General features: G+C 32.5%; 5 protein-coding genes across 5 annotated transcripts; 2 read left to right on the top strand and 3 right to left on the bottom strand.

Moving 5' to 3' along the window:
• Positions 1–3,834: 3,834 nt before the first annotated feature.
• Positions 3,835–6,834, top strand: LOC123194704 (monoacylglycerol lipase). Its single transcript, XM_044608067.1, has 7 exons — positions 3,835–4,319; positions 5,066–5,104; positions 5,240–5,310; positions 5,395–5,459; positions 5,794–5,883; positions 5,972–6,064; positions 6,176–6,834. Exons 1-7 carry the CDS (start codon positions 3,949–3,951, stop codon positions 6,608–6,610), a joined length of 1,164 nt encoding a protein of 387 aa, XP_044464002.1. The 5' UTR covers positions 3,835–3,948; the 3' UTR covers positions 6,611–6,834.
• Positions 6,693–7,983, bottom strand: LOC123194707 (lachrymatory-factor synthase-like). Its single transcript, XM_044608071.1, is given in 3 exon segments — positions 6,693–7,287; positions 7,289–7,396; positions 7,398–7,983. Coding segments are annotated over 3 exon segments (474 nt in total). The 5' UTR covers positions 7,509–7,983; the 3' UTR covers positions 6,693–7,032.
• Positions 7,984–8,108: 125 nt separating this feature from the next.
• LOC123194705 (lachrymatory-factor synthase) lies at positions 8,109–8,881 on the bottom strand. The gene has a single exon (XM_044608068.1). It carries the CDS (start codon positions 8,734–8,736, stop codon positions 8,236–8,238), a length of 501 nt encoding a protein of 166 aa, XP_044464003.1. The 5' UTR covers positions 8,737–8,881; the 3' UTR covers positions 8,109–8,235.
• A 454-nt stretch (positions 8,882–9,335) lies between these two features.
• On the bottom strand, positions 9,336–10,089 carry LOC123194706 (lachrymatory-factor synthase-like). Its single transcript, XM_044608069.1, has one exon. The coding sequence runs from the start codon at positions 9,959–9,961 to the stop codon at positions 9,476–9,478; it is 486 nt and encodes a 161-aa protein (XP_044464004.1). The 5' UTR covers positions 9,962–10,089; the 3' UTR covers positions 9,336–9,475.
• Positions 10,090–13,292: 3,203 nt separating this feature from the next.
• On the top strand, positions 13,293–13,901 carry LOC123194195. The gene has a single exon (XM_044607352.1). The coding sequence runs from the start codon at positions 13,293–13,295 to the stop codon at positions 13,899–13,901; it is 609 nt and encodes a 202-aa protein (XP_044463287.1).
• Positions 13,902–15,838: the final 1,937 nt, after the last annotated feature.

The following is a 15,838-nucleotide window of genomic DNA, read 5'->3' as shown; positions in this document are numbered from 1 at the left end:
ATGGTGATTGACAATAAATACGATAGGGACATTAAGATGATCACCCTGGTTTGATTTAGCCATCACGTACCTTCATTAATTCAAGTCTAGACCTTGAGGTCTTTCTGTAGGAATATTTCTCACTATATATAATAATTTTTGGTGACTCAATACAATTGTCAAATTAATACATAATTGAATATATATACTTTTAAATATATAAATGATGCATTTCATAACATAAAGTATTATTGATGTGCAAAGAAGAAATCAGAGTTCATGGAGTGAAAGACTTCATGGGAAACTACTTATATATATCAATGTTATTTGACCATACTCAGTCCTTTCTTCTATTTGGAGACCATTTAAAGCTAAAACCAAACAAATAAATACAATAAAACTATATGTATATATATTTTAATATATAAATTATATAAAGTAACAATAAACCCATGCGTACTCACTTTATATACACAAATATGTACACATTTGATATATGTCATTAAGCAACTGAGTGATTTTGAATTAAATATAAAGTAATACTTAATCACAAAATGACATATTATGTATGTGTATTTGTATACTAAAAAATGGATACGTATAATATTGTTTATAAAGTAACATCGAATTGTATGATTACACATCTTTGGTATACTCAATTTTATACCAAAAAATATGTATATATAATATGAGTAATATTATGTATACCTATTTTTTGTACACAATTCATATACATAGTGATGTATTATCATATAATTAGGTGATTTTAAAATATATGTCATCATATGATAAAAAAATATCCAATCACGTGACAACATCTCATCTGTGTATATAAATTATATACCAAAAATAGGTGTATATAATTTTATTGATATAATATTACTCAAATAAATAAAGAGTAGACGTGTTTTAAAGTTATTCCAACCTCTAATCTTTTTTTCACTTAATGTAGTAACTTTTAATGTTTATGGACATAGTGTCTATCACAATTCCAACAAGACATGCGTAATATATGCTAAAGTGTCCTTATATAATCATGCACATAGAAGTATCCTTAAATAGTGTGACACGTAAATTATTTTCTCTTTGATTATTCCAATCGATTTCCTTTCTTAGATAATGATTTTGGAGCGGGGGAAGGGGACAATTAATGATTCATAAATAAGGGAAACAAATTATATAATCAATATAAGTGTGTGCATAATTTTTTTGCATAAATAATGATTTGTCATTATATAATTAGATATTATTTTATTTTTAATTTTTAATTATCTAATTATATGATGATATCTCAGTATTTACATATATAACTATACATATAATATTATTTTTATATAATTATTCATTAAAGTGATATACATATATAAATGTGTTATCATGTGATTGAGTGTTATTTTATCATTAATTTAAAATTATTTAATTGCATCCAAATATATTTATGTGTGTATAAATTTATGTAAAAAAAAAAAATGTGTATATATAACTTTATTCTTTTATTAATTTATTTGAAAACACCGCAGATTGGATTTTGGACAAAGAGTTTAAACATATAATATCATTCTTCTAATTTAATTTACGGATATTCAAGAAATAAAAAAATGAAATATTCCCCCTTCTATTAATGTCGACATTAGTTTAAAAAATGAAAAAAAAAAAGCAAAGAAAATATAAATTTGAAAAGTAATAACATTAGTTCATTAATAAGGTGCGAATAGATTGGTCAAATGAAAATAACACATATGATTAATAGTAATGGCCCAGAGGCCCCAAACATAATGATAAAAGAAGCCACTTTCGTGGGCCTACACCCCTTAATTGATTTGAACTGAAGGACCCACTTGACTCGAAAAGAAGGACCTTCAGGTCTCCACTCCATAATCAATTCTCCAAACAATAAAATTACATTAATTTAGTTTTAAATATTTAAATAATATATTATTATATAATTATATTATTTTAATATTCAAATTTTTTTTATATAACGAAAAACTCTATTTGAGTTATATTATCACTTTCAAAACAAAACCAAATATATCTAATAAAATAAATTTTTAGTTTAGTGATTGACCTTACTTTACAACTGTTAAATTAAATAAATCAAGAGTTTGATCTTGAAATATTAAGTATTTTTTTTTTTTGCTACTTAAACAGCCCATTAAGGGTCAAAATTGGGTGCATGTACCATTATTCTTCTAAAAAAGTAAAGCTTTCCCCATAAAGAAAAATCCATCTAAACCATAGTAGTTGAATTACATGTTATATCGTATATTAAAATCTAATTTTTTTATATTGTATATTGTGTATTTACTTATTGTCTATGTCTTTTCAAAAATAAAATAATAAAAAAATCATATTATCATGTCATCATTTTAATAAATATCACAAACATCTTTTAAAAATTTAAAAATTTTTATATATACTGTTACAATATTATCATTTATATCAAAAGATATATTGATTTATATCAGTAATACTATTATATTGTATGATATGTATCATATTTTACTATATGCTTATCATATTATACTAATTTAATATATTTTAAAATATATATTAATTTTTATTTATATTATATTATATAATTAAAAAACATATTATATACTAATACCCATATAGAACAATACTCTATATATATATATGTTTTATATATTTTAAAAATAAAAATGATATATTATTATATAATTAAATATTATTTTATATATAATTTAAAATTATTTAATTTTTATTTACCATATCAAAGATTGGGTTGAAGTTAAAGGGAAAGTCGAAGTAATAGCCGCATGCCTTGGTGGTGTGGTCCATTTTCCTTTAACCATCTTTCAAACTTTCACTTTCAGTCCATTTCTAATCCATGCCACCTCTTTAGGAAAAAAAATCATTGGTGATATATTATTTTAAGTAATTGCAGCCAATAAGATAGCTTTTTCCTCGGTCTCAATGAATGTTGGAAATGTTTGGTTAAATATTTATTTTTAATTTTTCCAATCCTGTACCCCACTGTTGTGTTCTTATTCAATACGCAATACCAATTGTTGAAAAATTCATCCCGTGTCAAGTCAACCACTGCCAGTCATGCTTTTATTTATTATTATTATTATTATTATTATTTTTCCCAAATTATCTATTATTTCTCTGTTATTATTATAAAGAATCGTGTGGTGTCTTTAATAGTATGATAAATTTGTACGAACTTGCAATACAGACCGGCTTATTACTTTAACAAGGCTAGTTGATTACTCTTGTAATATCCGCATAATGAGGGGTACAATTTCGCCACGTGGACGAATCTCAGTGACGATAACTCAGAGGTTTGTGCGGCTAGAAATGATCGTCTGGCTTCGATCGAATCTATGGACTGGGCTGCAATTGATTCTCCCACTCCCAGTTTCAACCTAAACGGCGTGGGTGGTACGTGGTGGATCAACCATTAAGAAATGTCTATTTATAAAAGAATTACTAAATATATTGCGTAACTGTATAACATCTGATGCATAAAATAATTCAAAATATAATTTGTTAATTAAAAAAGAAAAAATAATTCATAAATGTTTTCCGCGTTGTTGAGGTAGTCCAGTCCATACCGTATAATTAATTATAAATAATCCCGTCGAGTGATGTGAGCCGAGAGCCGTGTTTGGTTAAATTGGTGGGAAGCCTTCAGTTGTACCACTCAATTAATTATCCCCTACTGCCCCACGTAGTAAATGTAATACCCTCATCCATCAGAACCGTCCATCTGTCATCTGCGTTATGTACCATTAGGTCCATTAGCTCCGTCATCCGCGATCCACCTAATCATTTCTTTTTCTATTCTCTCCTGTGCCCTCTTAGAAAATCCTTGCTATAAATACCCACGAGTCTTGCTCAAATTTCTTCCTACCATTTCTTTCTTTTATTGTGTGGTTTTCGCATGTTCATTTGTGTTGCCGTTTTTTGATCTCATTTAATTCTCGTCCGGCTATCGGCGGCATGTCGACGGCCGAGATGGATCAATTGACATCAGGAGCGAGCAATCGGATAATTCCCATTCTTAAAACCCTAAGAACCTTTATAATTTTCATCCAATCGTTCATTTTGGCTTTCGTGCTCCTCCTGCTGCCGCGGCGGCGGTCGGCGACTGGTGCCCCGCAATCTCCGTCAAAGAGTTGGAAGCGGAGGTTGGTTTGGAGACTAGAGGAGGAGGACACCCTGAGAAGAAGAGCGTTGGCTGAGGATTTATACATGGGATTCGAAAGTGATGACGGGAACGTCCATTGCCGCTGGAATAGTTACCTCTTCTTTGGTGTAAGAAGAAACGCTTTGTTTTGCCGGTCGTGGTTGCCGGTTACCGGCGAATTGAAGTTAGTATTTTTTTTTATTTCGTTTTGACTTTGAATGGTCGTTTTGACTTTAAATTCTTAATGTCGTGTCATGTGATCATCTGTTTGATCGGTTGTAAACCAAGTAAACGAAGACTAAAGTTTAATTAAAATGTCTCATGAAAATGTTTTAGCATAATTATATATCTCGTCTCTGTTAAAGAAAATTGAAGTTTTTGTTTTTTCGTCTTTTAAGATAATTTTGAATCGTAAATGAAGGTTATGATTTGTGATAAGAGAATATCATCTGTGATTTCTGGGTCATGCATATGATTGAATAGTCAGAAAAGTTATTGAACTATTTTCCAGGTTGAGTAAATTTTAGCTCTACAATTCAATATGCTCTTTGCCGTATTAAAATATCCTTAGATTTTTATTTGTATCTCAACTTTTTCTCATAAATGTAACTTGTGTTTTGGTTCACCACGCTATTCTTCAATCGTACATAATTTACTATTGCAATTGTCTGTTTCTTGACTTTGGCTATTGTGGGTACAATGTGCAATTTTGCTTGCTATTTTCTAATAAAACTTTGACCGACTAGAGGCTACGCAATATAATGGATTAATCTTAACTGGTTCCACATGGTTCTCTTTTATTATTTTTTATTTTTTTTGTTGATAAAATTCCACATAACTTTAGCATGTACAGTTAATTTATTCCTTGCTACTGCATTTTGTCTGTTGCTCTTTATGCTTATTCTAAGTTCAATTGCTTTTTTCCTGTAGAGGCATTTTGGTCATTATACATGGTCTCAATGAGCACAGGTAATTTTACATGATCTCTGTTTGGAGGCATTTGTGTGTTTTGCATCTTATTTTTTCAGTCATAGCATGTCGATTAGTTCATATTTTATCTGTCTTAGAGATATAAATTTATTTGAATGTTTGTTGTATTTTCAGTGGAAGATATTCTCATTTTGCGAAGCAACTAACTTCTAGCTGCTTTGGGGTGTATGCTATGGATTGGATAGGTATATAATTTATACATTATGAGCATTTTGAATTTGAAATTTTAGGCTTACATCATGATATTTAGTTGAGCTTTTTAACTGTAGGTCATGGTGGGAGTGATGGATTGCATGGATATGTTCCTTCACTTGACCATGTTGTTGCAGACACTGTAAGTTCAAATTTTGTTTTATGCATATAGTATATATAAGTATCAACTGATACAGCGCTTCTGTCAAAGTTATTAAGCAGAACCTCTGAATACATTAGTTTTTTTCAACAACCCCTACTAATCATTTCCTGGTTATTGCCTATAATAACTTCTCTTCAGATTGAATCTATCCAAGAACTTGGAATCATGTCCAATTACTGGTTTGTAACAATTATGAATCTAGGAATAGTGCTACTTGGCTGAACTCCATTGTTTTGGTTTTTTAACTGTTAGTTAGATGTTCAGTTATACCTCCAAACTGATTATTAAAGCTCTATATCTTTTGTTTCAACAGGGGGCTTTCTTGGACAAAATCAAATCAGAAAACCCTGGAGTACCATGCTTTCTATTTGGTCATTCTACTGGAGGAGCTGTAGTTTTGAAGGTAAGACGTAAACATATTGAAAACTAGTCATGATCTAATTGGTTTTTTAGATTGAATTTTTGAGTTGATAAGTTGCACCTTTGTGTAGGCTGCTTCATATCCTCACATTAGAGGAATGCTGGAGGGAATTGTGCTCACTTCACCAGCTTTGCGTGTTAAGCCAGCACATCCTATAGTTGGGGTAGACAGTCATTTTATTTTCTCTTTTGATAGACCGTTTATACCATGATTTGATGTTATTAATTGTGTTTTCCTCTGCTAATTAGAACTTTTGGTTAAAACGTTTTTGCAGGCAGTGGCCCCAATTTTTTCTCTCGTTGTCCCCAGGTTCCAGTTCAAAGGTGCTAACAAAAGAGGAATTCCGGTTTCTAGGGATCCAGCTGCGCAATTAGCAAAGTACTCTGATCCACTGGTCTATACAGGACCCATAAGAGTTCGAACTGGCCATGAGATATTGCGCATATCCTCATACTTAACACGGAACTTCAAGTCTGTGACGGTACCATTCTTCGTTCTACACGGAACTGCAGACAAAGTGACCGACCCTCTAGCCTCCCAGGATTTATACAATGAGGCAGCTTCAAAATATAAAGACATAAAGCTGTATGAGGGCTTCTTGCATGACCTTCTCTTTGAACCTGAGCGTGAAGAGATAGCTCAGGATATTATTGACTGGATGGAGATGAGATTAGAAGTCAGTATTGAGAAGACTGATAGACTTTGGTAACTACGTATCTTATTGAAGTGTTTTTTTTTTTTTTTTTAATTTGTTAAGTCAGTATGTAATTACAAAAGTTGGTCACATGATCAGTGTTGAAGGTGGTCTCTATCCCATCCTATGAAATGTGTATTATTTGTTGAAAGTTTATTACAGTGGCTTCTGTTCTTGTACAGAAAAATGAAGTAGAACTGCATCTCTCTATGAAATATTCTATTCTATTTACTTGTCAATTAAACTATGGGCCAAAAAACTAGTTCCCACCCAAGGTTTAGTGAAATTATAATGCCCTCCTATTAAATTTGAAAAACCTAATATACACCCATGAAGTGCTATCATTAATAAATTCCATCCAAGAGAAGGGTACGATAGAGATCGCAGTCATCTCTCAATTCTCTTATCAGAAAGGAAAATTAGAAATTTCAGATGGTTTAAAGAAAAGTCTGTTCCATCTTCTTCCCCATGTATTGGAGGCAGTAGTTAAGATTAGGAAGCAATTTTTCGATTGTCCATCCTGGAACTGGGTCAGTGGCAAATGACCACTCGACAATGCACCCTTTTTGCTGATCATCAGCATCGACTGGAAACACTTTAATGGTGGCCACATAGTTGTTGAATCCACTGTTGTTATCAGTGACCTCATAGCTGAAAGACTTCTGGATGGGATCGATCATCAGAAGCTTCTCGTTGGGCCCATCCGTTGATCATCTCATCAGCTTCAGGTGATGCTTTTACATGGCGGACTAAACCAGGCTTACCTGGAACTCCTTCTACTCGATAACATTTATCAAGAAAAAGGAAACCATTTATGCAGGTTGCAATAATCTTCAAGACAAGCCCATACTTGTTCCACTGTTAAGCTTGCTATTTCAACATTGACCTTGCCTTCCCATTTAGCTTCTGCCATGGTCAGAAAAGAAAAGCGATATCGATGGAGAGTTGGATGTCGATGTGAGTGGCTGTGAACAAGTATATATTGATCACTGCTGCTTTACATAATTACATATATGAATTAGAAGGAGATTTTTATATATGTAATTGACTGACTGACTGAAAATTATGTATCACTGCCGACTCTGTGGTTCGTTTGTGGATAATATAACTAGCGTAAACGAAAAGCCTAGTTGAATAGAAGCAGAAGTTAACACGGCACCGCACTGTCACTGTCTCTCTCTATCCGTAACATACATTGCAGATGCCCACAAGGATTGTCTAAGGGGCAAAGTAGGATTTAAATATGGGACTAAGGGTTCAAAGTTATAAGACTAATTACTAAATCTAGAGTTTCACCTCTTAATAATATAATATCAATTTAATTTAAATAACGATCCAATTTAAATAATATATACCAATTTACATGATAAATGAGATAAAAGATGAATTTAAAGATACTTAAGGTTAATTATAATTTTCTTATAAAAAAACCTTGTTTCTTCCCTTAGTATGTGTTTCAAAACTTTTTAAAAATTCTAAAACACTCCATAAATGTTTTGTGCCAATTTTGAGATGTTATAAAAACGATAACACTTTAGAAACATAGAAACACACCCCATGGTAAGATTCCATGCGTCCTAGGATTAAAGAAAACCTACCATATTAGAGTGATAAACTACAACATAACAACAAATGTCTAATTACTTATTGTCTGAACTTGAAGTGCATGAATCCTCCATCCTCTTAGCCATGAGCTGCAGACCCAAATCGTATTTTTCTACTAAATCCTCCAATGCCCGTCCTTCCACTGGATCAACTGTGAAGCACCATTCAATCACACACCCACTTTGATTTTCACCATCTGGAACAATCTGGACCTTTGAAACATATGACTTGAAGCCGATGTTGCTGTCCACTATTTCATAACTCAAACTGCGTTGAACATGATAAACACTTGTTAATCTCTCTGTTGACCAGCTAACTTGGGGGCTGTTTCCCTTGCTTCTGCCAGATGAAATTGAAAAGCCAGAACAGTATCGGATGCAACCAGGCTCCCCGTTTGTTCCATGGACGCCATAGCACGTGGCCAGGCTTGGAAACCATTTATGCAAGTTGAAGAAGTCTAAGAAAAGAGGCCATACCTGATCTGCACTGGCTTTTGACAGCCTTGTAGACACCTTGCCTTCCCATTTTGTCTCCATTAATGCAGAGAGTTATAGACACTTCTTAGAGCTAGTAAAGCTGTGAATCCCTATTGTGGAAGCTTGATATCTCTTGGGCAGATATCTCAAACAGTCTGTTTCCTGCTTATACTCAACGCAACAGGGAAAAAAAAGGGAAATTTTAGAAAATGGCCAAAATACCCTCCCATTAAGCAAAAATGTCCAAAATCATTATTTTCAAGCCAAAATGCTCAAAATCACTGTTTCAAAAAAAAAAGCCTATGACTTTTTTTTAATATCTCAAACAGTCTGTTTCCTGCTTATACTCAACGCAACAGGGAAAAAATATTCCTCGATCTTTTCAGCATAAGATGTTAAGCCAAGGTGCAAGAAAACAAACTTTGGGCAATGAATTTATTTGTCCTCATTGAATTATTCTGATCTCTTTCTTTTCGGGCTTGTCCTATCCCCCGCCCTTTCTATTGCCTTTTCATTCTTCTATGCCCGTCTAACTCCATTATTCATGTTTGATATACTTCAATAGATTGACATTAACAAACAAAGTTACAATTATGGAATGCAAAAATTTAAATAAGATCAATAAACTGAACGATATATTAATTTAACACAATCTGAAATTATTAATTTAAACGGCACTGATAATATATAAAACATCACAACAATGGTTTCAATACATAAAGACATATTCAATACAAACTGAGAGAAAGTCATCTCACAATTTTCTTATTAAAAAGGAAAATCAGAAATTTCAGATTGTTTAAAGAAAAGCCTGTTCCAATTTCTTCCCCATGTATTGGAGACAGTAGTTAAAATTAGAAAGCAAATTTTCGATCGTCAATCCTGGAACTGGGTCAGTGACGAATGACCACTCGACAATGCACCCTTTTTGCCGATCATCAGCATTGACTGGAAACACTTTGATGGTGGCCACATAGTTGCTGAATCCAATGTTGTTATCAGTGACCTCATAGCTGAAAGTCTTTTGGATGGGGTCGATCGTGAGAAGCTTCTCGTTGGCCCACCGCGTGATCATCTCGTCAGATTCAGGTGAAGCTTTTGCAGTCGATGAAACATGGCGGACTAGACCAGGCTTGCCTGGAACTCCTTCTACTTGATAGCATTTATCAAGAAAAGGAAACCAGTTATGCAGGTTGCAGTAATCTTCAAGACAAGGCCACACTTGTTCTTCCGTTAAGCCAGATATTTCAACAGTGGCCTTGCCTTCCCATTTAGCTTCTGCCATGGTAAGAAAAGAAAAGAGAGATCGATGGAGAAGATGGATATCGATGTGAGTGGCTGTGAGCAATATTGAGATAGATGAAGTGGAAGGAGATGGTTGAATATTTAATTGACTGATTGTCTGATTGTCTGACCAAGTCAGATATAGAATCTTTTACTTTTCACACTAAAGAGAAGAAGGGCAGCTCCAGTCAAATTCATCGAGAGACTGTTGAATATGTGCCCGCTCTTGTGCAAGACAACAAAAACATTCAAATCATCGACCCTACTGCACCATTCTCGAACACCATGAAAAACTGTTTGTGGAATCGAATAATTTTAAAATAAATTAACTTTAAATAAACTTAAATTCAAACTCAAACTTATTTTTTTCTTAGACTGGAAGGGTCTTGAAGTGACTTGAAGCTTAAGACCGCAACCGATGCTGTACTTTTCAACTGTTTCATAACGTTAGATGGACGTAATCGATGGCCAACAGATGGACGTTCCAATTGTTGACTTGTCAACCATCTCACAATTTAAATAAACTGCATTGAGATTCACCATAATCAACCATTCTATTATATATATATATGAATCGGGATGGACTCTATATAGGCCTGTTGAATAAACCAAGCCTTTTAAGAGGTATTTTCACTGAACAATTTGCCCTAATTTTAACTGGAAAATTAAGAAGCATTATGGATAGAAACGTTAGAATAATCTTTATTAACATTAATTGTAATTTGATCTGATAAAATTAGGTGACTTGTTTATTGGTCAATTTAGGGTTGTGATCAATAAGCCAAATTCATGAATTATGATTTGGGTAAACAGTTCAGTTTGGTATTTAGGGTAATTGAAACTTTGTAAGAGGATTCAATAGTTTTCTCTGTCTGGATTAAAATCAATTCAGTAATTATCATTCAGTGAGGTTTCAAAGAGAATAACTGAGAAAGACTAATCATCGTAATCCAAATAAATTTTAATTAAAAATTGTACACATTCAAAGGGTATGGATTAATCACATGTTTCTATAAAGTTTATATATAATTCAATATTTTTATAACATATGTGAAGATTTGCCAATCAAATTGAATTTGTTTTATTCATGAATAGATTAATATCATGAAAAAAAAATTGTCAAAGGAATAGATTTGATCCAAGTTGGTTCAGATAGAATTCACAATCAGTTTAAATAAATTTATTTTAAGTTATAATTTTAATTTGACTCAAAATCGACTTATTTGTTCATTCAATACCTTACGATGATATTGTATATCTTATCAACAACTTTTCAGTGACACTGTATACCAATTCAAATGAACTTGAGCTTAAACTGATTTATATGGCTTTGATCCAAGCTCCAACCAGCCCTTCGCCGGCAGCTTTAAACTCTTCTTGTTGGTTCCACTGCACAGCACAATTGTGTTGTTTGGCGTGTCACTAATAAATAAAACAGTAACGTTTAATTATTTAGCAAATATCTTCGAAAGATGAGGCTGGTCCTATCCTATCTCTCAACTGGAAATCTTAGAAAATTATAATTTGTAAGTTGATACTAATCTATGTATATCCAGCATAATCATCAATAATACATACATAAACTTTACTTTTATCAAATATGGCAGTCCAAATCATGTATAATTAATTCTTTTTTATTGATCCCATTGTTTTTTCAAGCATGTTCCAATGAAGATGTCATCAGTTCAGCAAATGACACTTTGGGGGATGAAAAGATATGTTCAACAGGCCTTGATTTGGTTAATCGCGACTTGAGCACCACTGCTCAAAGCCACAATCTGGTGAATCGTGCAGTGGGCAATGGTGCTCAAGTTGTGATTCAAGACAAATCTGATGAATTGTGGCTTGATAATAGAGACTTTCGACAACAGATTTGGCCACCTTAATAGCCCATATGATGGTTTGGCCAGATCCAGTAGCCTTGAGAGGGAGAGAAAATGAGAATCGATAAAAATGAAAGGCCAAATAACTTATTCCCATCCAAAATGTGCTACTTTCTTAAATTCTTATCTCTTGATTTTAAAAATTTCATTTGTCTATCAATGAGTTTTTAAAGTTAACTAAACTCTAACTTAAAATTTTATCTCGTTTTTCTTCCTAAACCCTAAAAACTAACAAATTTTTTTATTTATTAAGTTTTAAAAAATCACATTCCCCCTAAGGTTTAGTTTCAATATCCAATCATTCTCTTTAACATCATCGTCGCCATCTCTCCCTCTCGACAGTTTCCTTTCCTCTGACAGTTTGTTTCAACAAAATTCTAATTCCTTAAACTTGTCTTAAAAGAGAAAAATATTAATTTTTAAAATTTAAGAGAGAAAAAAAATAAAATTTTTGTTTTTTTTTAATATTACATATAAAATAATAATTTTATTTTTAAAATTAATAAACTTAACCGTCTATAAATAAATAAATAAATAAATAAATTAGATTTTTAAAATTAATAGGTAAAAACTCAAAAATGCATCATCTTCTGGGTGGGAATAAGCCCTTTGGCCAAAATGAAAAAGAGAAAAAGAAGCATGATAAGGACTAAAAATTTGTTTCTAGGTCAAAATGGAAAGTGTAAATAACTCTTCTAAGTGCATAGATTAATGGTGCGAGTATTCATATGGCAGGACAAGACAGCTGCTACTGCCAACCTGATACGACAAAATTACACCTGCTCATTAAGGAAATTTGATTGAACGCAGAAGACGACCCCCTATCCTGTTTGGTGGACTGTGAACAGACCGCCACATAGGAGGCAGGAGGAGGGCAAGTCATTTTTATTCACCGTCGCCATTGCCCAACCCTGTTAAGCTGCATCGAGAGCAGTCACAAATAATATTTAAAGGAGACAAATTGAATAAAGTCTATCAATGAATACAAAAGAATACCAAATTGATTATACATTTTGACGACAATGCCTTGAAAGGGTAATCTAGTTTCTCTTTAATGTCAAATCAATCGAAATCGCGAGGCTGCAAAAATAATAATAAAACCATTTCATCAGGCAAAAACTAAGAGCACCTTTCTGGACGTAAGTAAAAAATTACATTGTAAATGACAAATAATATGATTTAAAAAATTAATATCGAGCAAAAAACAGACAGCACAAAACAAAACAGTGATTAAATTTAGTTCGTTATTCTAATAAATAAGAAATTAATTAATAAAAATAAAACTTTTCTTTGTAAGAGAAAAACAAAAAATTATTTTTATTCTTATAATAAAAACAAATAATTAACATCTCAAACAAAAACGAAAATTGAGATCCCCCCTCACTCCACCGCATGGCCCTCTCTATTTAAATCCATCCTACTACCACACTTTCTTCTGCAACCTAAAAAATGGAGCCAATGCGAAGCCCACCCGTAACACCTAAGAAACTCTGCAAATTGGTGTTCGTGATTAAAAAGGGTATCACGAAGTGCAAGTTTATTGTTGATCTCCACCCCTTGCTGCAACGTGGCAAGATCGTGGGGAAAGCTCTAAACGATCTCATGATCCACCATTACACCACGCTAAAACTCAGTTGCCGGTCAAATGACATGCACGCCTCCTTCATATCGCCTGGAGACTACGAGTTCAGCTGCAGTAACAGTCCGGCTTTTCCACCCTTCATTCCTAATCTCCGTTTTGGCAAGCGCAGAGGTCAATTTAATCCGTACAATCTTCGCGAACACCATGCGGCAGCAACACCGCCACCGCCACCGCCACCCACTGGTGAGGATGATGTGGCAGTGGCAGTGGCGGAGTTTGATGTAACAGAGTTTTCGCCTCTGGTGGGACAGGTGAGGCGCCGAGTGAGGGTCACAGACTCGCCCTTTGCGTTGAAGAATGATGACAAAGACTGCCATGTGGACAAGGAAGCTGAAGAATTTATCCAGAAGTTTTACATGCAGTTAAGGTTGCAGAATTGGAAATCCACCAGCGAAACAGCTAATCTTTCTGGCTGACGTGTCATTAGGCCACGCAAGAGCTTTACCTCTTGTGATGTTAATAAATAAGGGTTGGCCCACATGCCACGTGCCAGTGATGATATACAACACACCACATGTGCACACCCACATGCACGTATAAATGATATCGTATAATGTTGTCAGTGAGTTATATTTTATCTAATTAAAATTATGGAACTAATATAAATATTTAATATAAATATTAAATTATTAATTATATTATTATTGATTTAAAATTTTCTTATTTATGTTTTTAAAAATATCAAAATTTTAGTCAATTTAAAAATAATATATTTTGTTAAATTCTTTTGAGTGAAACTATTATTTTTAAATTATTAAGTTACTGATAAAAAATTTAAAGTTAACCCAAAACTTTTTCCAAATATTTAAAATCCTTAAAAATTTTATTAATACCCCAATTATTTTTAAATTTATAGTTTACTCTCGAATATCATCATTTAAAAATAAATTATGTAAAATAAAATTTTTAATATTTTATTTAATTAAATTTACTAATGAAAATAAATAATAAATAAAGATTTAACTTTTTAAAACTTAAATAACAAGAATTTGTCATTTTAACAAAACCTAGATGAAAAATAATTTTTTGGCCTATATTTGTACATATAAGATAAAAGTGATTATGCTTTAACAATTCGTACTTTAGCATTTGTCTAAATGGAAATACTTTTGGTATTCTGTAAACTTAGACATGGAATGCCTCATTCATCTGCTTCCACAGATGTAACCGTCCCAACTTAGACATGGAAGGCCACCAGTAAGCACGCCCTCAAATCTTAAGTTTGTTGTAAATTTAAGATTAGGCCACTTTCCACTGAATTTAAAGAATTTCAATTAGGCAATCACTTTGTCATACTTAAGATTTGAGGCCTATGAAAAAACGAACTTTGGGTTGAGATGATGTAGTGGGCTGCTTCAATCAGAGAAATGGGCGGGCTGGGTTGAGACGCTGAGTTATCATTTTCTATGTACAATAAAAAATAACAGTAATGCCCACCAATGTTTCGGATTAAACGTGGCAGTGGCTGGTGAGGTCTTGGGAAGGGCCTGATACGGCTTGGGTCAAAGAATTCAGAGCAAGTAAATAAAGTAGAAGCAAAAACAATTTTCCCACCTAGAAATTGGTTACTGCTAATTCAGATTGATTTACATGTTCCCACCTAGGGTTTAACTTTAAAGCACTCTTTAACTCAGTAGATGTAAAAATCACAATTTTCCACTCAAAAGCCAGTTCCATAAAATAAAAACTAATATTATAAGAGTGAAATCATAGTTTTACTGTCTAAATTTTTGGAAAAGAAAAATTTTAAGGGTAGCCTTGTTATAAATCTAACCTTAATGTTTTAAATATATCATATGATTATTTTATAGTTTGAAAATTTGCAATTCAGTTTTTATAATTTGAGTTATAAAACCCCTTAATCATTGTAACCACTACCCCTCCAAAACTCAAAATTGTGAAAATCGTAATCCAAGCCCATTAAATTTAACACCCACTCGAACCCAAACTCATTAAAACTAATACCCATCAAAATCTATCAAAACTGTTGATAAGAAAAAAGATGTTAAAAACTAAAGAAAAAATAAGAGAATATTAATAAAAAATTAATAGGTAAATGAATATTTTAAATTTTTTTGAGATGGTTTTAAAAAGTTAAATAGTTTAAGATAATATGATAATTTATTTCTTAATACTCTATTGAAATTCTTTTCATAAACAAAATTATATTTTAGATTAAAAAATAATTTATAGGGTGTACAAGGGTTTTTAAAAAAAAAACTTGGGGTTTAAAAAGAAATTATAAATCACTGTCTAATTTAAAGTCCCAACTTTGTGAGAACAGAGGTACAACGTGGAAGACGAATCCAAAAAAGGAAAACATTGGAAGGATGGACGTGCCGTCTTCACATGC

The sequence above is a fragment of the Mangifera indica genome, chromosome 13 (assembly GCF_011075055.1).
Source record: "Mangifera indica cultivar Alphonso chromosome 13, CATAS_Mindica_2.1, whole genome shotgun sequence".
Classification (NCBI taxonomy): Eukaryota; Viridiplantae; Streptophyta; class Magnoliopsida; order Sapindales; family Anacardiaceae; genus Mangifera; species Mangifera indica.
The sequence above is the reverse complement of the archived record's forward strand: the minus strand, read 5'-3'. Positions and strand labels throughout refer to the sequence as shown.